At 65.1% G+C, this 21,968-nt stretch overlaps 5 protein-coding genes across 8 annotated transcripts; 2 read left to right on the top strand and 3 right to left on the bottom strand.

Moving 5' to 3' along the window:
• The first annotated feature begins 204 nt into the window (after positions 1-204).
• Positions 205-2,940, top strand: TSSK4 (testis specific serine kinase 4). The gene is made up of 4 exons (XM_073308812.2): positions 205-372; positions 705-919; positions 1,635-1,998; positions 2,683-2,940. Exons 1-4 carry the CDS (start codon positions 205-207, stop codon positions 2,938-2,940), a joined length of 1,005 nt encoding a protein of 334 aa, XP_073164913.2.
• Positions 2,941-4,073: 1,133 nt separating this feature from the next.
• Positions 4,074-8,064, bottom strand: MDP1 (magnesium dependent phosphatase 1). The gene is made up of 6 exons (XM_073308630.1): positions 7,852-8,064; positions 7,259-7,319; positions 5,613-5,723; positions 5,415-5,522; positions 4,448-4,533; positions 4,074-4,218 (listed from the first exon to the last, which is right to left on the bottom strand). The coding sequence occupies exons 1-6, from the start codon at positions 7,886-7,888 to the stop codon at positions 4,091-4,093; spliced, it is 531 nt and encodes a 176-aa protein (XP_073164731.1). The 5' UTR covers positions 7,889-8,064; the 3' UTR covers positions 4,074-4,090.
• A 796-nt stretch (positions 8,065-8,860) lies between these two features.
• Positions 8,861-11,212, bottom strand: NEDD8 (NEDD8 ubiquitin like modifier). The gene is made up of 4 exons (XM_073308632.1): positions 11,083-11,212; positions 10,596-10,643; positions 10,282-10,364; positions 8,861-9,177 (listed from the first exon to the last, which is right to left on the bottom strand). Exons 1-4 carry the CDS (start codon positions 11,098-11,100, stop codon positions 9,087-9,089), a joined length of 240 nt encoding a protein of 79 aa, XP_073164733.1. The 5' UTR covers positions 11,101-11,212; the 3' UTR covers positions 8,861-9,086.
• Positions 11,213-11,675: 463 nt separating this feature from the next.
• On the top strand, positions 11,676-17,302 carry GMPR2 (guanosine monophosphate reductase 2). Its single transcript, XM_078848229.1, is given in 11 exon segments — positions 11,676-12,483; positions 12,554-12,804; positions 12,964-13,083; positions 13,766-13,849; positions 14,207-14,380; positions 15,031-15,112; positions 15,397-15,503; positions 15,819-15,837; positions 15,840-15,860; positions 15,935-16,094; positions 16,633-17,302. Coding segments are annotated over 10 exon segments (1,044 nt in total). The 5' UTR covers positions 11,676-12,483; positions 12,554-12,717; the 3' UTR covers positions 16,823-17,302.
• On the bottom strand, positions 17,237-21,821 carry TINF2 (TERF1 interacting nuclear factor 2). 4 transcript variants are annotated; one of them, XM_073308618.2, is made up of 11 exons: positions 21,643-21,816; positions 20,521-20,734; positions 20,339-20,440; positions 19,760-19,861; positions 19,102-19,212; positions 18,909-19,020; positions 18,568-18,682; positions 18,439-18,491; positions 18,053-18,114; positions 17,468-17,536; positions 17,237-17,388 (listed from the first exon to the last, which is right to left on the bottom strand). In XM_073308618.2, the coding sequence occupies exons 1-11, from the start codon at positions 21,669-21,671 to the stop codon at positions 17,272-17,274; spliced, it is 1,086 nt and encodes a 361-aa protein (XP_073164719.1). In that variant the 5' UTR covers positions 21,672-21,816; the 3' UTR covers positions 17,237-17,271. The 4 variants fall into 4 exon arrangements, with proteins under 4 accessions (XP_073164719.1, XP_073164723.1, XP_073164720.1 ...); XM_073308622.2 differs by lacking the exon at positions 20,339-20,440 and having other exon boundaries at positions 21,643-21,818; XM_073308619.2 differs by lacking the exon at positions 17,468-17,536 and having other exon boundaries at positions 21,643-21,815.
• Positions 21,822-21,968: the final 147 nt, after the last annotated feature.

Here is a 21,968-nt window from a genome sequence, read left to right as displayed (position 1 = left end):
GAGCCCCATGGGTTGGCTCATTGGAGACCCAGCCCCACTGGGGTCCAGGGGTTTCATTGGGGGTCCCAGCTAGGATCTAACTGCCTGCCCCCCCCCCAGAGGGGTGACTCTCTGGCACCAGATGCTCTGAGCCCCCCAGCGCCCCCAGAGGGGCAAGAGGCCGTCATGGTGGAGACAGCCCCCTCGGCCCCCTACCTGTCCGTCATGGACCAGTACGGCTACCAGCTGGGCAAGATCATCGGCCACGGCTCCTATGGCATTGTCTACGAGGCGTATTTCACCAAGCAGAAGGCCAAGGTGGCCATCAAAATCATCTCTAAGAAGAAGGCATCCGATGACTATCTCAACAAATTCCTGCCCCGCGAGATCCAGGTAGCGAGGGGGTGCCGTGGGCTGTGGGGGCCAGGCTGTGGGCGCCGTGGGGTGGGGAGCCGGGCAGGCGGGATGGTCATGGGATGCTGAGGGGGCAGGACAGGAGGCGCCGTGGGGCAGGAGGTGCCGTGGGGCAGGGGGGATCAGCAGGGGACGCTGTGGGGCAGGGGGCAGGCCAGGGGGAGATCATCAGGGGATGCTGTGGGACCGGGGGCTCAGCAGGGGGCACTATGGGGCAGGGGGTGCCATGGGGCGGGGGATCAGCAGGGGGCACTGTGGGGCCGGGGGCACCGGGGGGCAGGCGGGCGCCGTTAACCCCTCGCCGCCCGCAGGTGATGAAGGGCCTCCACCACAAGTACTTGATCACCTTCTACCAGGCCATCGAGACCACGTCGCGGCATTACATCATCATGGAGCTGGCGCCCAGCGGCGACATCCTCGAGTGGATCCAGAGCTCGGGGCCCTGTGCCGAGCCCCTGGCTGGCCGGTGGTTCGCCCAGCTCACCCTGGGCGTGGCCTACCTGCACAGCAAGGCCATCGTGCACCGGTGAGGGGCCGCGCCCGCCAGCCCCCGCAGAGCCAAGCCGCAGGCTGCAGCCAGTAGGGGGCGCCCACCGCCACTGGGGAATTACAGTGGGTCCTGCTCTATTGGGGGTTGTGCCATTCCCCTCCCTGCTGGGGGGCTGGCTCCCTGGCACCACCAGCCCCCCAGTCCCACCGCCTTTCCCGGTGCCCCTCTGCCACCTCCAGCCTTGCAGAGCCGGCCTCAGTTTACCAGCTTCCCCTCCGCCACCTGCACCACACGTGGCTTGAGGCAGCGGGTTGGGGGAATATTATCTCACCCAGGCACCGCCATAAAACCGATCAGCCCCCAACCTGGCTGGCCAAGCCTGCCCCCCCAGCGCTCCCCCCCAGAGCTCCCCAGCCCTGAGTCCCAGCCATGCTGCGTTCCACCTCTTGGATCTGCCCCTCAAGCCCCAGACAGGCCACTGAGTGCTCTGCAGGCTACCTGGGGGACACCCCACAGGCCTTCTGGGGGACCCACAGACCCCTGGGGGCCCCCCTGCCCACTGGCACCATGAGCCAGTGCCTGTAGAGAGGAAAGGCTCCACGCCCCATTCCCTAAGCCAGCCAGTCCCTGCCCTGCGGCCGGATCAGAGCCGGCACCCCCTAGAGGGGAAAGGCCCCGCGCCCCATCCTCACCCCCGGCGCCCCCTAGGGGCAGCCCTGCACCCCCGCCGACCCCCCGCTCCCTCCTGCAGGGACCTGAAGCTGGAGAACCTGCTGCTGGACAAGCGGGAGAACGTGAAGATCTCGGACTTCGGCTTCTCCAAGCAGGTGGTGCCGCAAGGCCAGCCGCCGGCCAGTCCCTCGTACCCACTGCTGGCGGGCTCCAGCCCCCTAAGCCAGACCTACTGCGGCAGCTTCGCCTATGCCTGCCCCGAGATCTTGCTGGGGCTGCCCTACAACCCCTTCCTGGCCGACACCTGGAGCATGGGCGTGATCCTCTACACGCTGGTCGTGGCCCACCTGCCCTTCGACGACACCAACCTCAAGCGCCTGCTGCGAGAGACCCAGAAGGAGGTGACCTTCCCTCCCCAGCCGCACGTCTCCGAGGAGTGCAAGGTGGGCGGGGAGGGGGCAGCAGGGGGCGCCAGGAGCTGGGAGGGCTGCAGGCCAACAGGGGGCGCTGAGTGGCCGGCAGGGAGTGGGGAAGCTGGCCAGCAGGGGGCGTGGTGGGTTGCGGGGCCAGACTGGCAGGCGGCACCCAGCAGACCCGGCTGTGGCTGGGCAGATGTAGGGAGATAGGTGGAGCGTGGGGGGCTGGGCAGACAATGCGGGACACAGAGCAGGGGGCTGGACACTGGTGGGTGGACTGGAGGGGCTGGGTGACCCATGCGAGGCTGGACAGATCATGGGGGGCTGGGCAGTGTTTGAGGCGGGCTTGGGGGGTCATAGGGTGGCCAGGTGGATAGAGGGGGACTGGGCCTCATGACAAGGCAAGCGGACCACAGGGGGCTGGACAGATCGGGGGGCGTGGGTCGTGTGGATCGAGGGGGTCCAGACCCAGTGGAGGGGAGTGAGCCAACTGTGAGGGGCTGGGTGCCATTTGAGGTCGGGCCAGGTGGATCATGGGAAGCCAGGCCCAGTGGAGAGGGGAGTGGCTCATGGGGGCTGGGTGGACCATGGTGGGGCTGGACAGATCGGGGGGGGGCAGATCAAGAGGGGCCAGGCCCAGTGGAGGGAGCAAGCGGGCCACGGGGGCCAGGCAGACAGCGGGGCCCTTAACGCTCCCCTTTGCCCCCCCAGGACCTAGTGCACCGGCTGCTTTGCCCGGTGCCCCGGCGCCCCACGGTGCTGGACCTGCTGCAGACGCCGTGGGTCCAGCGTTTCCAGGGCGAGCGGCCCCACTCCGAGCTGCGGGCGCTGGAGGCAGCCTGGGGAGTGCGGGCTGAGGGGGGGCGGGTGCTGCCCAGGACCCCCTCCTTGCCCCTGCACAGTGAGAAGAAGCGGGGGGGCAGCGGAACCCAGCTGAAGGTTGCAAAGCTGCCAGAGAAGGGGAGCTGAACCCCCAATAAAGAGAGCCCAAACCTATGGGGTGCAGTGTGAGGAGGCTGGGAAAAGGGGGGGGGGGCTCAGTGGTGGGGACCTGGGGGCACCGTGCCAAGGGGGTAAAGAATGCCGCTCTATATTCTCAACCTTTTATTTTGGGGTCCTCCACCTGAACCCCGATTTCAAGGCAGCTAGAAAAGGGGGGCTCGGGGCTGAACCCCCCAGAATTGTAAACCCTGAGGTGGTTGTGGTTGGGACCTAGTGGGGAGCACAACACTGCACCCAATACTCTGACCCCACACATAGAGGGGGCAGAACAGCCCCCCTGAAGTTCACACCTAGAGAGGGACCTCTCTACCACCCTTTGGCTTTTCGGATGCAGCCCCCGACCTTCACATCTCGGGTGCCAGGACTCTGCCGTGCTCCCAGCGACACCCCCAAATTCCTCCCCACAGGCGTGGGGGGCAGAGGGAGTTCCCCTTAGTGTTCACTCCGATGGGGGGGTTCTCCCTAGGGCCCCAACACCCCAGAGTTTAGGAGATGGCACAGCCCCCCCCCAAAGTTCAGTACAAGTGGGAGGGATTGGGGCGGGGGGCTCAGCTGCGGGGGTGGGGACATTCAGGGTTCCACCCCAGAGTGGCCGGGCACTGCTGGCAGCAGCAGTAGGTTGATATCTCCCCTCCCCCACAGCATGGGCTGGGCTCGAACCTAGGCGTGTGGTCCAGAGCAGGGCCGGCCCAGGGAGGGACAAGGGGGGGGGCGGAGCTGGGGCAGGGAGCAGCCCCCGCCCCACAGCCAGCAGCAGTAGGAGGTTATCTCACTTAGCCACACGCACACACGGCAGTAGTAGGTTGTTATCCGTCTCTTATACCCCCCCATCACCAGCAGTACCAGGTTCTCTCTCTCACACACACAGCAGTAGTAGGTTGTTCTCTCTCTCTCTCTCACACACACAGCAGTAGTAGGTTGTTCTCTCTCTCTCTCTCTCTCTCTCACACACGCACACACACACATAGCAGTAGTAGGCTGTTATCTGTCTCGGACACCCCCGTCCCACCCCCACAGCAGGTTGTTATCACACACTCGTGCCTGCAGCTGTAGTAGGCTGTTATCCCCCCCCCCCCCGTGCACACAGAGGGACACAGAGGCTCAGTCACTCTGGAGTTTATTCTGCCCCTTGGGGAGACGCAGTGGGGGGCACCGGTGCGGGGGGGCAGGAGCGAGCGAAGGCCTCCAGCCCCTGGGTGAGGAGCACCTGGGTCATTCCATTGGGGACCAGGACGCAGGTGACACCTGGGGGAGGAGAAGAAGAGAGGGGGGGTGACCCCCACCATTCAGCCCCGCCCCCACCCCTCCATTTGCTCCCCTCCCCCCGCAACATCCCAGTCCCTGACTCCTCCCCCCATTCCCTCCCTGGACCCTCCCCCAACATTCACCCATGTGGGGCTGGCAGGGAAGTCCTGCCCAGGAGGGCTGGGGGCACCCGGGGGGGCGGAATCTGAGGTCACCCCGCCTTGCCCACCTAGCTTGCTGACATCCCGGATGTTGCGCTCCTCGTCGTCGAAGAACAGCATCTGGGCGAAGGGGACCCCGGTGTCCTGCTGCAGCCTGGGTGGGGGGAGGGGCAGACTCAGGGCTGGCAGTATAGGGGTTCGGGGGGGGTTAAGGGTGCAGTGGGGGTTGGGATCTGGGGGGTTACTTGGGGAAGTGGGTGCTCTTCCCCCTAGGCTGGATCTCAGCTGGGGCAGTGGTGTTTAGGGGTGCAGGGGGTACCTGATGCTTTGGGGACTTGGGGGTACCTGTGGAAGAGGGTGGAGTGGGGATTGGGGGATTTGGAGGCATAGGGGGTGCAGTGGGTACCCATGGAGGTGGGTTTGGCAGGGTTGGGGGTTCAGCGGGTACCCGTGAAAGTGGAGGGATGGAGGTTAGGGGGGTGCAGCACTGTTTGGGGGTGCAGTGGGTACCTGTGAAAGTGGGGGGTGGGGGCTTGCGGGTGCAGCGGGGTTTGGGTGTGCAGCGGGTACCTGTGGAAGTGGAGGGGTGGGGGTTTGGGGGTGCAGTGCTGTTTGGGGGTGCAGCATGTACCTTTGGAAGTGGAGGGGTTTGGGGGTGCAGCATAATTTGGGGTGCAGCATGTACCTGTGGAAATGGAGAGGTTTGGGGGTGCAGCAGGGTTTGGGGGTGCAGTGTGTACCCATGGAAGTGGAGGGGTTTGGGGGGTGCAGCGGTGTTTGGGGGTGCAGCAGCTACCTGTGGAAGTGGAGGGGTTTGGGGGTGCAGCAGGGTTTGGGGGTGCAGCAGGTACCTATGGAAGGGGAGGGGTTTGGGGGTGCAGCGGCTACCTGTGGAAGGGGAGGGGTTTGGGGGGGCAGCGGGGTTTGGGGGGGCAGCAGCTACCTGTGGAAGGGGAGGGGTTTGGGAGTGCAGCGCGGTTTGGGGGGGCAGCGGGTACCTGTGGCAGGGGAGGGGTTTGGGGAGGCCGCGGGTACCTGTGGAAGTGGGCGCTCTTCCCCCCGGGGTAGATCTCCACCCGGTGCAGGAAGCGGTGCAAGCCGAAGAGCTCCAGCAGCTGGGTGGCGCCGCGGGTCTCGCCTGTCCTGGGGGGAGGGGGGTGGTCAGAGGGGCTGGGGTGTCGGGGCCGCAGGGGGGCGCAGGGGGGCGCAGGGGGGCGGGGGTCAGACACTCACCGGGAGGCGGCTGCCATGGGGACGCCCAGGCCCTGCAGTCGCTCCAGCACGGCCAGCACCTCGGGGTACAGCTGGACGGGGCGGCCGCGGGCATCCAGCACCGAGCCAGCCCTGGGGGCAGACGGGGTTACCCGACTCCTTGGAGCCCCAGTACCCTCCCCGCTGACCCCCCCGGCCCCCTATAGCCTCCTCTGATCCCCTCTAGCCCCTCCCCTCCACCCCCTATGGTCCCTTATAGCCTCCTCTGACCCCCTATAGCCCCTCCCCTCTGACCCCCATAGCCCCCAATCCCCTATAACCTCCCATGGCTCCTAGTCCCCTCCCCTCCCTCCTATGGCTCCTTATAACCTCCTCTGACCCCCATAGCTCCCAATCCCCTGTAGTCCCTCCCCTCTGACCCCCATAGCCCCTGATCCCCCATAACGCCTCTTACCCCCTGCAGTCCCCATAGCCTCTTCTGACCCCCTATAATCCCTTCCCTGACCCCTATAGTCCCCATAGACCACATAACTGCCTCTGACCCCGTATAACCCCTCCCTGGCCACATATATCGCTCCCTTATAGCCCCCGATCCCCTATAGCCCCCATAACCTCCACTGACCCACCATAGCTTCTTCCCCTAGCCTCTCTGAGCCCTATAGCTAGGACCCTACCAGATTCAAGGTGTCACAGACTGTGAAGTCTGGTCTCTCCTGTGCTTTTACTGGGCAGATTTCACGGGGGGCGGGAACTTTTCTCAACCTGGGGGTCCCGACCCTAAAGGGATTATGGGGGGCGGGGCTGCTGGCCTGGAGTGTCGCCACCAGCAGCAGCACAGATGTCAGGGTGGCAACACTGCAACCCCCCCAAGAACCGTGTGACCCCCCCTAGCCCCCTCTTGGGTCGGGGCTCCCCGGTCACCGCAGGGGACTTTTCTGATTTCAAGATCTGGGATCATGAAACTGACGATTTTTAAAATCCTATGACTATGAAATTGACCCAAATGGACCCTGAATTTGGTAGGGCCCTTCCCTATAGCCACCTCTGACCCCATAGCCCCTCCCCTGACCTCCTATAGCCTCCTCTGACCCCCTATAGCCCCATCCCCCATAGCCCCTCCCCAACCCCCTATCGCCACCTCTGACCCCCTATAGCCCCATCCCCCATAGCCCCTCCCCAACCCCCTATCGCCACCTCTGACCCCCATAGCCCCTCCCCTGACCCCCTACAGCCTCCCCTGACCCCCTATAGCCCCATCCCATCTCTCTCTCTCCCTTATAGCCTGCTCTGATCCCCATAGTCCCTCTCTGACCCCTTGCATCCCTCCCTTATAGCCTCCCTAACCCCCTACAGCCCCCATAACCTCCTCTAACTCCATATACCGCTCCCTCATAGCCTCCCTGACCCCCTATAGGCCCTCTCAGACCTCATATATCACTCCCTTATAGCCCCCCAGACCTGCTTTAGCCCCATAACCTCCTCTGAACTCCATGGCCCCTGACCTCCTCTGGCCCCTCCCGTGACCTCCTATATCCCTCCCTTATAGCCCCACAAACCCTATATCCCCATCCATAGCCCGCTGGCCCCTCCCCATCTTACCCCTACACTCCTCCCTCTTAGGCCAACTTCCGTTCCCCCCGCCCCCTCCCCATGTTCCCCTTGCCCACCTGCCCCGCTGGAAGGGGGGGTCCACGTGGGTGTCAACCCAGAAGGGCCACAGGGTGTAATCTGTAACAAGAAAGGAGGGGCGTCACCCTCCATGGAGACCCCCATCACCAGGACCTGAACCCAGGGCTGTGGGGAGACCCCACCTAGCAACTGCCCCACTGGGGGGTGCCCCACACTACCCCCCCCCAGGATCCCAGACCAGTCTCTGGAGACACAGACCCCATAACCCCCTGGTGACCCCCACCCAGATCTCCCCAAACCCTCCAGTCACACCCCCCCCCACACTGCCCCAAACTCACCCAGAGCTAGGACCCAAAGGCAGGGCGCGGGGAGACCCCCCCGAAACCTCCCCTCTGCCCCTCCAGCATGCCAGCCAGAGTCGGGGGACACGTGTAACCCACACACCTCCTGGGGGTGGTGCTCTGTCCCATCTGATGGCACCGAGACCACTAGAGAGAGTGAAATGGGTCTGCCACAGCCTTAGCTAACAGGCAGTTGGCTTTTAGCTCATGCAAGAAGCTCCAGAGGTCCCCGGTTCGATTCCCCTCGTCGGTGCTACACAGGGACCCCCCACCCCGTACCTCAAACTCACCCAGGTCAAACACAACCAGCCCAGGGAGGTGGCACATCGGGTCCCCTTTGTCGGGGGGAGGGTAACAGAGAGAGATGGGGGGTGTCTGGGGGCTGGAGAGAGGGACAGACGGGGAGCAGGGGGAGCGTCTGGGCTGGATGGGGCAGACCCGGCTGATCGCTGGAGTGGGCCGGGCTGTGCCAGCTGGGCATCACGTGTTGGGCCATAGAGACTCAGGCTAGACAGGCTGCTCTGCAGTTAACCCCGCCCGCGCCAGGGCACAGAGCTAAAGAGCCCAGTGCAGAGACTCACCCCCAGCCAGCTGCAGCTCAGTGCCAGGCAAGGGGTCCCCATGTAACCAGCCCCCCACACACCACCCCAGAGCCAGCTGCAGCTCAGCAACCTGCGAGGGGGTCACCATGTAACTGGCTCCTGCGCCCCATCCCAGAGTCAGCTGTATGTCAGGGCCGGGTGAGGGGTCCCCACAGGAGTGAGGGAAGCTCCGTAACAGAGGAGGGGGCCCACCGGTGCCCAAACCACGGCCCGGCCCTACCTCTCCGCCCCGTTTCTTCGCTGCAAGTCTTTGGCCCCCGCTCACTCCTCCTCGCCCCCTCCACCCTGGCTTGCCCTTACACTGGTAAAAAGTGGGTGGTCCATGGCCCCCTGACTGCACCTCTTCTGGCACGCTGGGTCCCTGTATACCAGCCCTTCCGCCCACCCCAGACGGGCCCCCTCTCAGTGGGGCTCACTATATAACCAGCCCCTCCCCCCCTCGGAGGGGGCCACGTCTCAGCGCCAGGTCCCCAAATACCAGCACCCGTACCCCACACGAGCAGCTGCATCTCCATGCTGGGCAAGGGGACCCCATATAACCAGCTCCCCCCAGAGGGGCCGGGCCATGTCTCAGCATCGGGTGAGGGGTCTCCCTGTAAGCAGCCCCCCAAACCTCCTCTCAGTGCCAGGCAAGTGGCCCCCCCTCTATCCAGCCCCACCTCTTCACCCCAGAAGCAGCTGCATCTCCACACCCTGCTGCACTGAGACACCTTTATTAACACTCAGCGATCCAAACACAAGGAACAAGACACCAACGGGGACCCCCGAGCGCTGGCCACTGCTACAACCACGCCACCCCAGCCCCCCACGGACGGCCACCCACACTGAGAGTCCATGGGGGAGGGGGAAGCAGCCATCCGGACAGCGCTAGCAGAGCGGGGGGTGCTTGTGGGGGGCTCTGTCGCTCCAGTAGGGGGGTCCCATCACCGTAGCTGCCCCCCCCGCAGAGCCAAGACCAGGTGGAGGACGGAGCCACCCTGGATCTTGTAGTCGGCCGCAGTCTTCTCGTCGTTCCTGCAGGGCAGATGGAGGGACACACAGACAGAGGGGGCATGAGCCGGGCATAGCCACCACACAGCTGCCAGCCATGGGGGTGGGGCCAGGACTCCGGGGTTCCATCCCTGGCTGTGGGAGGGGAGTGGGGTCTAGTGGTTAGAGGGAGCGGGGGCTGGGAGCCAGGACTCCTGGGTTCTACCTCAGGGGAGTGGGGGCTAGTGGGTTAAAGGCGGTGGCCCTAACAGCCCTTAATGCCAGCTGGCAAAGGGCACCCCCCTCCCCGTAGTGTGAACATTCAGCCCAACAGCCTCTAGTCAGGAGCCCTGTAACCCCTGGCGACCCGAGAGCCGTGGCACGGTGCAGGCCCCGAACACACCGTTCCTCACAGGTGCGGCCAACATGTCCCGGAGGCAGCAGGCCACCGAGCTGGCCCCGGCAGCAGGAACAGGGATTTTACCTGCCTGAGCGTGGACATATTCGTCCATGCCATGCAAAGCAATGGTGCCCATCGCCCAGCAGAGGCGGCAGCCGGCCCGGCGCCCATGGGGATATCTGGCAAAGCGTCCCTGGGGTATCCAAATGGGGGAGACCCTCTGCCGGCGTGCCAGGAGCTGGCCATGCCAACAGCTTGATGGCTAGGAAAAGCTGGTCCGTGCCCCTAGAACCGGCTCTGCACAGAGGGCGCATCCTCAGTGGGGCCAGCCTCCTGCTGTGGCCTCCGTCTCTCTCTCTCTCTGCCCGGAGATCCCACTGGGGGGGGTCTGAGAGATGGGCAGCACCTGCCAGGGAGGGGCAGAGCCTGGAGGGGTTGGCAGGGGAGGAGGGCAGGCTGTCATCGGCCACCCAGTTTAAGCACCAGCAAAGCTGCTGCTGCTGGGGGAGGCTGGGAGCCAGGATGCCTGGGTTCTGTTCCAAGCTCTGGGAGGGGAGTGGGGTCTAGTGGTTAGAGCACAGGGGGCTAGGAGCCAGATCGCCTGGATTCTATCCCATAAAGCGCTAGGGAACGTTCTGCTGGCAGTGGGAGCAGAACCTATCCCACAAAGCACCAGAGGCTGCTACACTTCAGATATCCCAGAACGGCCCTGGGCTGCATCGACCATCACGCCCCTCCTCTCCACTCACATCTGCTTGCCGCTATAGATGAGACGCTGCTGCTGGGGTGGGATCCCCTCCTTCTCCTCCACACGCTCCTTTATCCGCTCCACCTGGGGTATGAGAGAGAGGTGAAAGCCTGGAGAACTCCCCCCCAACCCCGAATAACTCCCTGCCCCAGGGGCTTCTGGGACAGAGAGGACAGGACCAAGGTCCGGATCCCAGGAGAGTGGGGAAGGGATGGAGGGGGCGGGTCTGAATGCTGGATCCCAGGAGAATGGGATGGGGGAAGGGTCTCCAGAAGGGCAGGGTCTCCCCCAGCCCCACCTCCTCAGGACAGGTACCTTGTCTGTGGGCTCAATGTCGATCTCGATCTCCTTCCCAGTCAGCGTCTGGAAGCAGCAGGGGAAGCCTCGGTTAGCAGCAGCTCCCCTGGGATTCCCCCATGCACAGGAGCCAGGCTGTGCCCACGCTCCCTGCCCCTCTATCCCATGGTGCGCCAGAGCAGAGAGACGTACTGCGAGCTTCTCCCACAATGCCCTTGGGGCCCGGCTTTCCCATCATGCACTGGGGCACCAACTCTTGCTCACTTGCTCTGCCCCCCCATGCAATCCCCTGAGACCCCCCCTTCACCCATCATGCACCAGGGCAGGGGCAGCCCCTGGCCCCCAAGGCACTGGGGGGGTCACACGCTGCTGTCAGCTTGTTCTCCCAGCATGCACCAGGGCAGGGAGTGGGCAGCACCTATCCCAGGATGCTCTGGGGCAGCAACTCTTGGTCACCCGCCGCCCCCGTTTCCCAGCAGCCCCCGCGCCAGAGTACCCCGCTCACCTTCACTTTGATCAGCATCGTGGCCCGGCAACTCCTCACCTCTGACCCGGAACCAGAACCGAACCCCCGCCGTTCGGAGGCTTTTACCCAGCAGACTCCGCGCGCGCGGCCCTCTCCCTGACGTCACTTCCTTCACCTTTCCAGCCCAACCCCGCGGGGCACGACGGGAGCTGTGGTCCCCTCAGCCCCGCCCCCAGTTCAGAACAAGGCAAGAGACTACAGCTCCCATGGGGCAACGCAGAGGCTGGGGGCGGGACTAGGGGCGATCCCTGAGCCCAGTGCATGATGGGAATTGTAGTCCTCGCACAGCTGTTACCCCTTGAGCTCGACCAGGGACCGGACTACATTTCCCATGGGGCAAAGCGGCTCGGCGGGACTAAGAGCGCGGGAGGTGCAAAGGCGCATGATAAATAAAACACTCCCCGCCTTCGCGGTGCATGATGGGAGTTGTAGTCTGCTCACACCCACTAGTCTTTCAGAATGGCAAGGGGCCGGACTGCATTTCCCATGAGGCGCCGCGCACACAAAATGGCTGCCCAGCCTCACGGGAGATGTAGTCCCGCCGGCCGCCCACGCCCCTGCCGTAAGGCACCGCGCGCGGCAGCGGCCTGGGCAAGGGGCGGGGCGCTGGAGGAACCGTTGGCTGCGGAGCGGTCGATCGTTCCGGGGCGCTGGTAGCCACCACCGGAAGTGGAGGGGGAGGGGCGCACCGGAAGTGGGGCCCGCACCGGCCCACCTATGGGCCCCCCACAAAATTAACTCCGCGTTGCCAGTCTGGGTTCCAGGCCTGCCGCAGAGTGGGGTGGCGGACAGGGGTGTTGACACAGGGTTGGCGTTGGTCATGCTGGCCCTTTAAGGGGTGGCCTGGCGGGGGTGGTGTTGGGGTCAGCGCCCAGGCTCAGCCCCCAATGGCGAGATGGGCTGGGCCAGGTTGAGACACTGGTGAGGGGGTCAGAGGTCACAGAGGCAGCCTTGGGGTCAGCGGTTACCAGGGAGACACAGTTTGCACTGCAGGAAGGAGGCTGTGATGGGGTCAGAGGTCATGGCGGTATCTGAATCAGCGTTCCAAAGGGGTCAGAGGTCACAGGCGGAAGGCCACAACATGGAGGTTACAGCCTGGTCAGGGGTTTCCGTGGGGGCTGAGATTATGAAGGGGACAGAAGTCGTGAACTAGATGGGGGTCACCGTGGGGCCAGAGATCCAGTGGGGGTCGGCTGTCGAGGCAGAACTGTCGTTAGCAGTGGTGTCGGAAGTCATGCCGGGGTCAGAGGTTGTGGTGGGGATAAGGACCCAGAATTGGGACTGTTAGACTTGACCTCACTCTGGGATCTCTGGCAACTTGCCCTCCAGCACATTGAGCCAGAACCCACCACGCATGAGACCCACGGGGAGTCGCCTCAGGTGAGGCCATCAGATCTGGGGGTTTGTTGTCTTATCGTTAGCCAGTCACCCTTCTGCCTTTCTGCTTCAGAGTGCCGCACTGGATTCATGATGGACGCCTGGTTGCTGAGCCTCACGCCCCAGTAAGGCACTTAGGGTAGGGTGCCAGGGCTGGAGTGGGGTCCCCTGGGGCCTCTGGGATTGTGGAGGAGTCTCCCCAGCCTGTCCTGAGCCACAGACTCTGCCTCCCCGACCATGCCGCACATCAATAACAACATCAAACTGGACTTCAAGGACGTCTTGCTGAGACCCAAGCGCAGCACCCTGAAATCCCGGAGCGAGGTGAGTGCCCCAGCCCGGCTCTCGCTCTGCTAGGAGTCCCCAGGCCTTCCTGGGGGGAGACCCACAGCCTATCCCTGAGTGGCTGGGGGCAGATATGGTACACCCTTAGGGTTCTTCCTCTGGGTGCCCTGCTAGTGCCTCTCTCCCTCTCTGGCATAGGTGGATCTCCTCCGATTGTTCACCTTCCGCAATTCGCACCAGAAGTATAGTGGGATCCCCATCATCGCCGCCAACATGGACACTGTGGGCACCTTCGAGATGGCCAAAGCCCTTTGCAAGGTATCCTTTCCAGGGATCCCCCAGCCATCTCCTGTAGCAGCAGCATCACTGATTCCCCAGCTAATCAGCAAAGAGGATCCACACACCCCCATGTGTTCTTCTTCCCAGCCAATCAGCACTGGGGATCTCCCCCACACAACCAACCCTGGGGCAAGTCATACACCATGTGATTAACTGCCGCAGCCATTCAGCATCAGGGATCCCCTCTCCTCCCTGCAGGACTGTAGCAGCATTATAAGCCATGTGATTGACTTCCCAGCCAATCAGCATTAGGGATCCCTCCCTCACCCCCTCAAGGCTGAAGCAGTACTGTAAACCACCTGATTAAGTGCACAGCCAATCAACAATCAGGGTGTCCCCTGGAATCTTCCACTATACGAAGGGGAGTTCATGACTATGATTTTGGGCTGTTCCATTATAGTAGGGGGGGAATATTCTCACCTGCTGGTGGGCTGTTCCATTATAGCAAGGGGAAGAATTTTCTTTTCTCTGTTCCATTATATCTTCTTGGTGGGTTGTTCCATTACATGGGGTGGAAGGATATCTCTGTTCCTGGTTGGCAATTCCATTTGGGTGTGGGGGGGATCTTTTCTCTTGGTGGATTATTCCATTATGATGGGATGTCGGGGTGAGGGTGTCCCTCTGCTCAGTGTCACACCCCTATATCCTCCTCTCTCCCCAGTTCTCACTCTTTACTGCCATCCACAAGCACTACAAGCTGAAGGAGTGGAAGGAGTTTGCTGCCCGAGAGCCCGATTGCCTGCAGGTGCATGGGGTGTGGGGGGGTGTTGGCCCCACCCCCCCAACTACCTCCAGGGGAATCAACCCTGATGCTGTCCTGGGAGCCATCCTAGCCCCCGCTTTCCCCCAACTGCCCCAGGGCCGTCTCCTACCCTATGGGGAGCCATCCCATCCCCTCCCCACTCCCTCCTTATTGCCTCGGGGGGATGTTCTCTCCCCAGAAAACAATCCCAGTACCCCACTGCCAGGGAGTCCCCTTCCCCCACAGATCACCCCACTCTCCCCGTATTGCCCCAGGAAGCCATCCCAACTCCCTCCTCCCCAGATCTTACCCCTGGAGGTCTCTGTCTCGGAGTGTCCTCACATCAGTGTCTCTCTCCAGCACGTGGCGGCTAGTTCAGGCACCAGCCCCTCAGACTTGGAGCAGCTGGAGAAGATCCTGGAGGCCCTACCCCAGGTGCGCTACATCTGCCTGGACGTGGCCAACGGCTACTCGGAGCACTTTGTCCAGTTCCTGCGGGACGTGCGCAAACGCTTCCCCGACCACACCATCATGGTACGCACCGCCTCACCCCCGTCAGTCACACAATCATGGTTGGTACTGCCCCACCCCCACCAGTACCACCATCCTGGTACATGCCTCTCCCACCCGTCAGTCATACAATCATGGAACGTACCACCCCACCCCCACCAGTCATATAATCATGGTATGTACTGCCCCACCCCCGTCAGTACCACCATCATGGTACGTACTGCCCCACCCTTGCCAGTACCACTATCATGGTATGTACCACCTTCTCCCCTGCCACCCATACAATCATGGTATGTACCGCCCCACCCCCATCAGTCATACAGTGATAGTACGTACCAGCCCAGCCTGCTTACCACCATCATTGTACGTACTGCCCTCTCCCCCACCAATTGCATCATTGTGGTACGTACCGCCCCATCCCTTCCAGTCACAACATGGTGGTACATACTGCCCCCAGCTGGTACCACCCTCATGGTATGTACCCCTTGTCAATCACACCATTGCCCCCGCCCCCCCGACCACCACCACCACTATGGTACATACTCCCCTGTCAATCACATCATGGTATGAACCCCACCCCTGGTATGTACAGCCCTCCCCACCATGATGGTACATTCCACTGCCCCCCACCCCAGGGCATGTGGGGACTTGAGGGCTCCCTGCTCTCCCTGCAGGCCGGGAACGTAGTGACAGGGGAGATGGTGGAGGAGCTGATCCTCTCTGGCGCCGACATCATCAAAGTGGGCATCGGACCAGGTGACTGGACCGGGGCGGGGCTAAAACGTGGGGGGCTGGACCATCTCAGCATGATGGGGGGATACACACCCAGGGGGGTGGGAGGGCTGGACCATCTCAGCATGATGGGGAGTGTGGGGGGATACACCCCCTGCAGGGGGTTGGACCATCTCAGCAGGGTGAGGGGGATACACACACTCCAGGGGATGGAGGGAACCGGACCATCTCAGCAGGATGGGGGATCACCCATTATGGGGTGCTCTCGCCCACTGGTGGGCACTGATGCCCATCCCTGCTGTGTCAAGGTTCGGTCTGTACCACTCGGAAGAAGACAGGGGTGGGGTACCCCCAGCTGAGCGCTGTTCTGGAATGTGCCGATGCAGCCCATGGCCTCAACGGGCACATCATCTCGGTGAGCAGCACCAGATGGCTGGGTTCTATCCAGCGAGGGGAGGGGAGGGGAGGGGAGGGGAGCCAGTGGTTAGAGCAGGGGACTGGGAGCCAGGGCTCCTGGGTTCTATCCGGTGAGGGGAGGCGGGGACCAGTGGTTAGAGCAGGGGACTGGGAGCCAGGACTCCTGGGTTCTATCCGACTCTGGGAGGGGAGCGGGGTCCAGTGGTTAGAGCAGGGAGGCTGGGAGCCAGGTCTCCTGGGTTCCATGGCTGGCCTGAGCAGGGGAGTGCCTCAGTTTCCCCTCCTGATTGCTCTCTCTGTCTCTCTCCCCTAGGATGGGGGCTGCAGTTGCCCGGCGATGTGGCTAAGGCGTTTGGTAAGTGCAGCCCACCTCGGGTTGAGCGAGCTGGGGGTCCTGTTTCCTCACTAGCCCCCCTCTTGTGGTTGCAGGTGCCGGCGCAGACTTTGTCATGCTAGGGGGGATGCTGGCAGGACACACGGAGTCAGGGGGGGAGCTGATCGAGAGGGGGGGCAAGAAATACAAACTCTTCTATGGGATGAGCTCCGACGTGGCCATGAAGAAATATGCTGGGGGAGTGGCAGAGTACAGGTATGGACCAGGCTCGCTCTGCAGGGGGCGCTGTGAGAGTGGGGCAGGGCCTGTGTGGGGCGGGCAGGGATTGCCCCAGGGGGTACTGTCCCCCTGGCAGGAGTGGCAGGAGGGACAGGCTGGGCTCTTCCCGGGAAGTGCTTTGGGGATGGGCTCTCCTCCTGAGGGGCGCCATGGGGCTCTCTCACTCTCCCCCGCAGGACGTTGGAGGGCGCTGTGGGGCAGGCTGGGCTCTCTCCCGGGGGGCGCCTGGGGGCCCTCATGCTCTCCTCCTGAGGGGCGCCGTGGGGCTCTCACACTCTCCCCCGCAGGGCGTCGGAGGGCCAGGCGGTGGAGGTGCCGTTCCGGGGTGCTGTGGGGCAGGCCAGGCTCTCTCCTGGGGGGTGCCTGGGGGCTCTCATGCTCTCCTCCTGAGGGGCGCCGTGGGGCTCTCTCACTCTCCCCCGCAGGGCGTCGGAGGGCGGGGTGGGGGAGGCCGGGCGGCTCTCATGCTCTCCTCCTGAGGGGCGCCATGGGGCTCTCACACTCTCCCCCGCAGGGCGTCGGAGGGCCGGGCGGTGGAGGTGCCGTTCCGGGGCGCCGTGGGGCTCACGCTGCGGGACATGCTGGGCGGGCTCCGCTCCACCTGCACCTATGTGGGCGCCGCGAAGCTGAAGGAGCTGAGCCGCCGAACCACCTTCATCCGCGTCACCCCTCAGGGGCCCCCCCTATTCGGGGCAGGGGATTAGGGGCCCCCAGCACACCCCAGCTCCAGGGGATCAGGGCCCCATAATGAACCCCAACTTCGAGGGTCAGGCCCCACCCCAAGGAGTTTTGCCTATTAATCCCCCTCTTTGAGGGGCTGAGGCCCAGCCACGAGGAAGCCCCTGCCCTGGGCACCCCAATATTTCCCTCCTGAAAGCATGGGAGCAGCAGTGCTCAGCCCTGCCCCCCCAGGATGGAGGGGACAGAGCCCAGGGCTCTTCAAATTTTCCCCGATCGTTCTATTCCCCGGAGCAGCCCGACGTTAAGGGGGGCAGAAGGGACCCCCTAATTCCCTCCCCGTCTCCTCCTGGGGACCCATCCCCCCAAAGGTCATCTCCCCCTGCTCCACCAGAGGTGGGCTATGGGGCACCCCCCAAATGAAGGAGACCGAGGCGGGGGACCGGGCTGAATCATGTGCCATATTTATTTGGTGTCACCAATAAGAGGCTTTGTGGGGCACCCTCCGGAGGCTGACGCATCTGTGCCGTGGGGTGGGGGAGCTGCCCCCCCTAGAGGGGGGAGGGTCCCGGGAGCGCAGCACCCAGGGCACCTGCAGAGAGAGAGGGAGAGTGGGTGAGGGGGGGCACAGGAGCGCCCCTCGTCCCCAGGGCACACGGAGGGTCACTCACCTGCTGGGGGTCCAGGTGGTCGGAGAAAGTGGGGATCAGGGTGTTGTGCCGCGTGCGCTGGTAGCTGGCCTGGGGGTGACGGGGGCGTGTGTGAGTGATGGAGTCTGAGCAGGCCCCCCAAGGAACCCCTGAACCCCAGCCTGAGAGCCAGGCCCCCCAAGGAACCCCTGAACCCCAGCCTGAGAGCCAGGCCCTCCGCCTAACCCCTGAACCTCAGCCTGAGAGCCTGCGCCCTCAAGTTACCCCTGAACCCCAGTGTGAGAGCCTGGGCCCCTGAGTGACTCCAGAAGCCCCCTGAAAGCCAGACACCCCACATGACCCCTGAACCCCCCTGAGTGACCATTGAAGCCCCCTGAGACCCTGGCCCCCCCGAGTGACCCCTGAACCCCAGTGTGAGAGCCTGGCCCCCTGAGAGCCAGGCACCCCACGACCCCTGAACCCCCCTGAGTGACCACTGAAGCCCCCTGAGAGCCCCCTGACCACCCCCAAGCTCCAACTGCCCCCCTTGAGCCCCCAGACCCCCAAGCCGCTCTGCACTAGCCTGAGCCCTGGCAGTGTCTCGTGCCCCCCCACCCCCCCGCTCACCTTCCTGCGGGGGCAGCAGCTCTCCTCCTCTTCCGACTCCCACACGATGTCCCTGCTTGTGTCTGGAGGGAGCAGGGGGTTACACATGGGGCCCCGGACGCCTGGGTTCAACCCATCCTCGGTCTCGCAGGGGTGCGTGGGAATGGGGACACATGTGCACCCCCCCCAGGGTTCACCACGACACACCCAGGCTCCTGGTTCCTCCTGGCATGGGGGTGGGGACATACACACGGACTCCTGGGTTCACCACTGGCCCCTGCTCCTGTGGGGGCGGGGGGAAAAGGCCAGGGAATGACAACCCGGGGTTCCTCCCTGTCCTGGTCCCTGCGTTGGGGGACCCCACCCGGCCGCCTGGGTTCCCCCCTTTCCGAGCGGCCGATACCTACCCAGGTCCTGCTCTCCGGGCGGCTGGCAGTGCAGGCCAAGGTCGGGGGGCAGCCTGGGGGGAGAGAGGGGTGGGGGTGAGCAGGGCGGAAGGTGAGAGGGGACAGGGAGCGGGGAGGAGACAGACTCACTCTTCCTGCGTGGGCGCCGCCCCCTCTTGGCTCTGCCTCTGGTGGGACCCAGGCGTCCTGGGCAGTGGCTGCTCCGCCCCCGGCTGGGGCAGGGAGGGTGTGCTGGTCACCACGCCTGGGGGGGGGAGAAGGGAAGTGGGTGGAGCCTGGGATGAGTTCTGCCCCCCCATGTCTTGCACCATGAGTCCTGCCCCATCCCCAGGCGCTCCCACCCAGCCACATGCCACACCCCTAAGTGCTCCCACCCACGCGCCCCGCCCCCTAAACACTCCCACCCAGCCACCTGCCCCACCCCCAGGCACTCCCATCCACCCGCGTGCCCCCTCCAAAGCCCCGCCTACCCGTGGGCTGGTGGTGGCCCATGTCGGTGAGGTACTGGGCCAGGACGCCGAGCTGGGGGGGGCGCTGGGGGGACCCAGCCAGGGGGCACTCGCTCCAGGCAACCTCCTGCAGCTGAGGGGAGGGGGGATTAGAGTGTGGGATCCAGAACGGACCCCCGCTTCCTTCCCGCTCCCCCCCATTCCCTCCTCATACCTGCTGGAGCTGGGGTGGGGACAGGGAGCTCTCCAGGCGCACCAGATACTCGTAGAGCAGCCCCTCCAGCCCCCCCAGGAAGGGCTCCCCGTATTCGGCCTCCAGCTGTTCCTGCCGCGAGAGCACAGATGTCAGCGTGCGGACCCCCCAACACCATGTGCCCTGGGCACAGCCCCCCAGCTCTCTGTGCCCCCCATGTGGCATGCAGCACAGCCCCGCCCCTTTGGGTCCCCCCAACCCTGTGTGCCCCCGGCATAGACCCCCAACTCTCTGAGCCCTCCAACCCCCTCACACAGCTCCTTGTGCTCCCAGCCTCCTGTGCCCCCCTGGCACAGCCCCCTGTGTGCTCCCTAACCTCATGTGCTCCCTAGCACAGCCCCCCAGCTGTGTGCCCCCAACCCCCTGACACAGCCCCCCAGCTCCCTGCGCCCACATCCTCTGGCACAGCCCCCCCAAGCTGCTACACCGCTGGTGCAGCCCCTCAACTCCCTGTTCCCCCCAACCTCCTGCATTCCAGAATAGCCCCCCCTGTCTCCAACCCTCTGCGCTCCCCAGCACAGCCCACCAGCGCCCCCAACACACCCACCTTGCAGCACCCCAATTCCTCACCCCCTTTATCCTCCAGAGCCCCTGCAGGCCACGCCCCATCCCAGCTCACCTCCAGGTAGGTCTCCCGACGCTGCCGGTCGCTCAGCAGCCCCAGCACCAGCTCCCGGAAGGTCTCCTGGGCTTCTCCCACCAGGCGTAGGTCCCGGGGGGTCTGGGCGGGGGGCAGCAGATGTGAGGCCCTGGGTCCAAGCAGCTGCTGAAATGCAGCCACCTGTAGGGTGCAGCGTGGCGCCCAGCAGCAACACGGCAGGGGAACCAGCCACCCCACCCACAGCGCCCCCTACTGCCACACAGGGGCAGCTCTAATTGCCAGGGGAGAGCGCTCCCTCCCCGCAGCACAGCGCCCCCTAGCGCCAGCACTGAGCGTGGGGGGAGAGCGCCCCACTGAGCCCCCCCTCCCCGCAGCACAACGCCCCCTAGTGCCAGCACTGAGCGTGGGGGGAGAGCGCCCCACTGAGCCCCCCCCCTCCCCGCAGCACAGCGCCCCCTAGCGCCATGCTGGGGCCAGGTCTGACGGCCAGGGAAGAGCGCCCCCTGCTGATCCCTGGGCCCCGCCCCCTGCAGCACAGCGCCCCCTAGTGCCCCGTGGTGCCCAGGGAGCCGTCCCCTGCTGCAGGGCGGCACTCACGGCCAGCGGGTGGCGCTGGTGCTCGCCCTCAGGGAAGTAGGTGTCCACGGCCTGGTAGATCTTCCCGTCCGGCTGCTCCTCCTGCAGCATCCCCATGATCACCTGCGGGGGAGCAGAGCACACTGGGCTAGCGGCCGGAGCTGGGGGGGAGGCGGGGGGCGGGGACAGCTGCCCCCCCTTACCGCAGCCTGCAGGCCCAGGCGCAGCCGGGCGTAGTGGCGGAAGCAGACGATGTCGGGGGCCGCCCGCCCCACGGCCTCCAGCAGCCCCAGCACCCGCGGAAAGTCGCGCACCTGCCGCGCCCGCACCACTTGCCAGGCGGCCGCCGCGGCCAGCCGCAGGGGGGCGCAGGGGTCCTGGTGGGGGGGGGCCGGCGCGCTGCCCCCCGCCACGCACCTGGGGGGAGAGAGACCGAAAGGGGGGGGTCAGAGTGTCTCCTGCACCGCACCTCCAGGCCCCTCCCCGCCCCACCTCCATCCCTATTGCCCTGCCCCTCCTCTGCAGCGTCTCTCTCTAGCCCCTCCCCTGCCCCACCTCCAGCCCCACTGCCCCGCCCCCTCTCTCGCTCCGCCCCCGCCCCCTCCATCTCCATTGCCCCACCCCTTCTCTACCCCGCCCCTCTCTAGCCCCTCCCCCACCCCACCTCCAGCCCCACTGCCCCGCCCCCTCTCTCGCCCCGCCCCGCCCCCTCCATCCCTATTGCCCCGCCCCTCCTCTACAGCGTCTCTCTAGCCCCTCCCCCGTCCCACCTCCATCCCTATTGCCCCGCCCCTCCTCTGCAGTGTCTCTCTAGCCCCTCCCCCGCCCCACCTCCATCCCTATTGCCCCGCCCCTTCTCTACCCCGCCTCTCTCTAGCCCCACCCCCTCCCCACCTCCAGGCACCTAGCCCCACCCTGCCCCCACTCTAGCTCCTCCCTCGCCCCACCTCCATCCCTATTGCCCCACCCCTCCTCTACAGCGTCTCTCTCTAGCCCCTCCCCCGCCCCATCTCCAGCCCCACTGCCCTGCCCCCTCTCTCGCCCCGCCCCCTCCATCTCCATTGCCCCACCCCTTCTCTACCCCGCCCCTCTCTAGCCCCTCCCCCGCCCCACCTCCAGCACCACTGCCCCGCCCCCTCTCTAGCCCCACCCCCTCCTCACCTCTATCTCTATTGCCCCGCCCCTTCTCTACCCCGCCTCTCTCTAGCCCCTCCCTGCCCGTGCCTCGCCCCCTCTCTTGCCTCGCCCAACTGCCAACCCCAATAGCGCCGGCCCCGCCCCTCGTGTCCCCGTCCCCGGACCCTCTTACCCCCACCGCCGCTCACCCGTTTTCTCCCACGTCACTTCCGGCCATGGCTGGCCCCGGCCCGGGCCGCTGGCGGCTCTTCCTGGCCCGCGCCGCTCGCACCGCCCGCCGTCGGGCCAGTCTCCCCACGTCACTTCCGGGTCGGGTTGCGCGAGTCGGGGCCGGAGGCGGCCGAATTAACCTGACTCCAGCCGCAGCCCCGCCCCTTATGGGAGGCCCCGCCCCTTCCTCGTGCCCCCGCCCCCATCGCGGGTGGCTCCGCCCCGTTGGGCTGGGCCCGCCCCGCGCCCCCTCCCCCCCAGGTCCCTGCGCCCCGCGGCGCCGAACCGCTGCTGGCCGCGGCCG

This window comes from Lepidochelys kempii, chromosome 13 (genome assembly GCF_965140285.1).
Source record: "Lepidochelys kempii isolate rLepKem1 chromosome 13, rLepKem1.hap1, whole genome shotgun sequence".
In the NCBI taxonomy this organism is placed as follows: Eukaryota; Metazoa; Chordata; order Testudines; family Cheloniidae; genus Lepidochelys; species Lepidochelys kempii.
This window is presented reverse-complemented; position numbering and strand designations above follow the sequence as displayed.

Bases quoted from the DNA above. Each gene is read 5' to 3' on its own strand.
- NEDD8 (XM_073308632.1), bottom strand. The intron at 10,365-10,595 runs GTACCTGTCCTG...CTCATACCCCAG, and splicing joins ACATTGAGCCCACAGACAAG to GTGGAGCGGATAAAGGAGCG. The intron at 9,178-10,281 runs GTGAGTGGAGAG...TCTGCCCTGCAG, and splicing joins ATCTATAGCGGCAAGCAGAT to GAACGACGAGAAGACTGCGG.
- TSSK4 (XM_073308812.2), top strand. From the start codon at position 205: ATGGACCAGTACGGCTACCAGCTGGGCAAGATCATCGGCCACGGCTCC. The intron at 373-704 runs GTAGCGAGGGGG...CGCCGCCCGCAG, and splicing joins TCCTGCCCCGCGAGATCCAG to GTGATGAAGGGCCTCCACCA. The intron at 920-1,634 runs GTGAGGGGCCGC...TCCCTCCTGCAG, and splicing joins AGCAAGGCCATCGTGCACCG to GGACCTGAAGCTGGAGAACC.
- TINF2 (XM_073308618.2), bottom strand. From the start codon at position 21,671: ATGGCCGGAAGTGACGTGGGAGAAAACGG. The intron at 18,683-18,908 runs GTAGGCGGGGCT...TCCCCCCCCCAG, and splicing joins GGGCCACCACCAGCCCACGG to GCGTGGTGACCAGCACACCC. The intron at 17,537-18,052 runs GTGAGCGGGGGG...CGTCACCCCCAG, and splicing joins GCTGCTGCCCCCGCAGGAAG to GCCAGCTACCAGCGCACGCG.
- MDP1 (XM_073308630.1), bottom strand. From the start codon at position 7,888: ATGTGCCACCTCCCTGGGCTGGTTGTGTTTGACCTGG. The intron at 4,534-5,414 runs GTACCCGCGGCC...CCCCCCACCCAG, and splicing joins AAGAGCGCCCACTTCCACAG to GCTGCAGCAGGACACCGGGG. The intron at 4,219-4,447 runs GTGGGCAAGGCG...CTCCTCCCCCAG, and splicing joins CCGGGATGTCAGCAAGCTAG to GTGTCACCTGCGTCCTGGTC.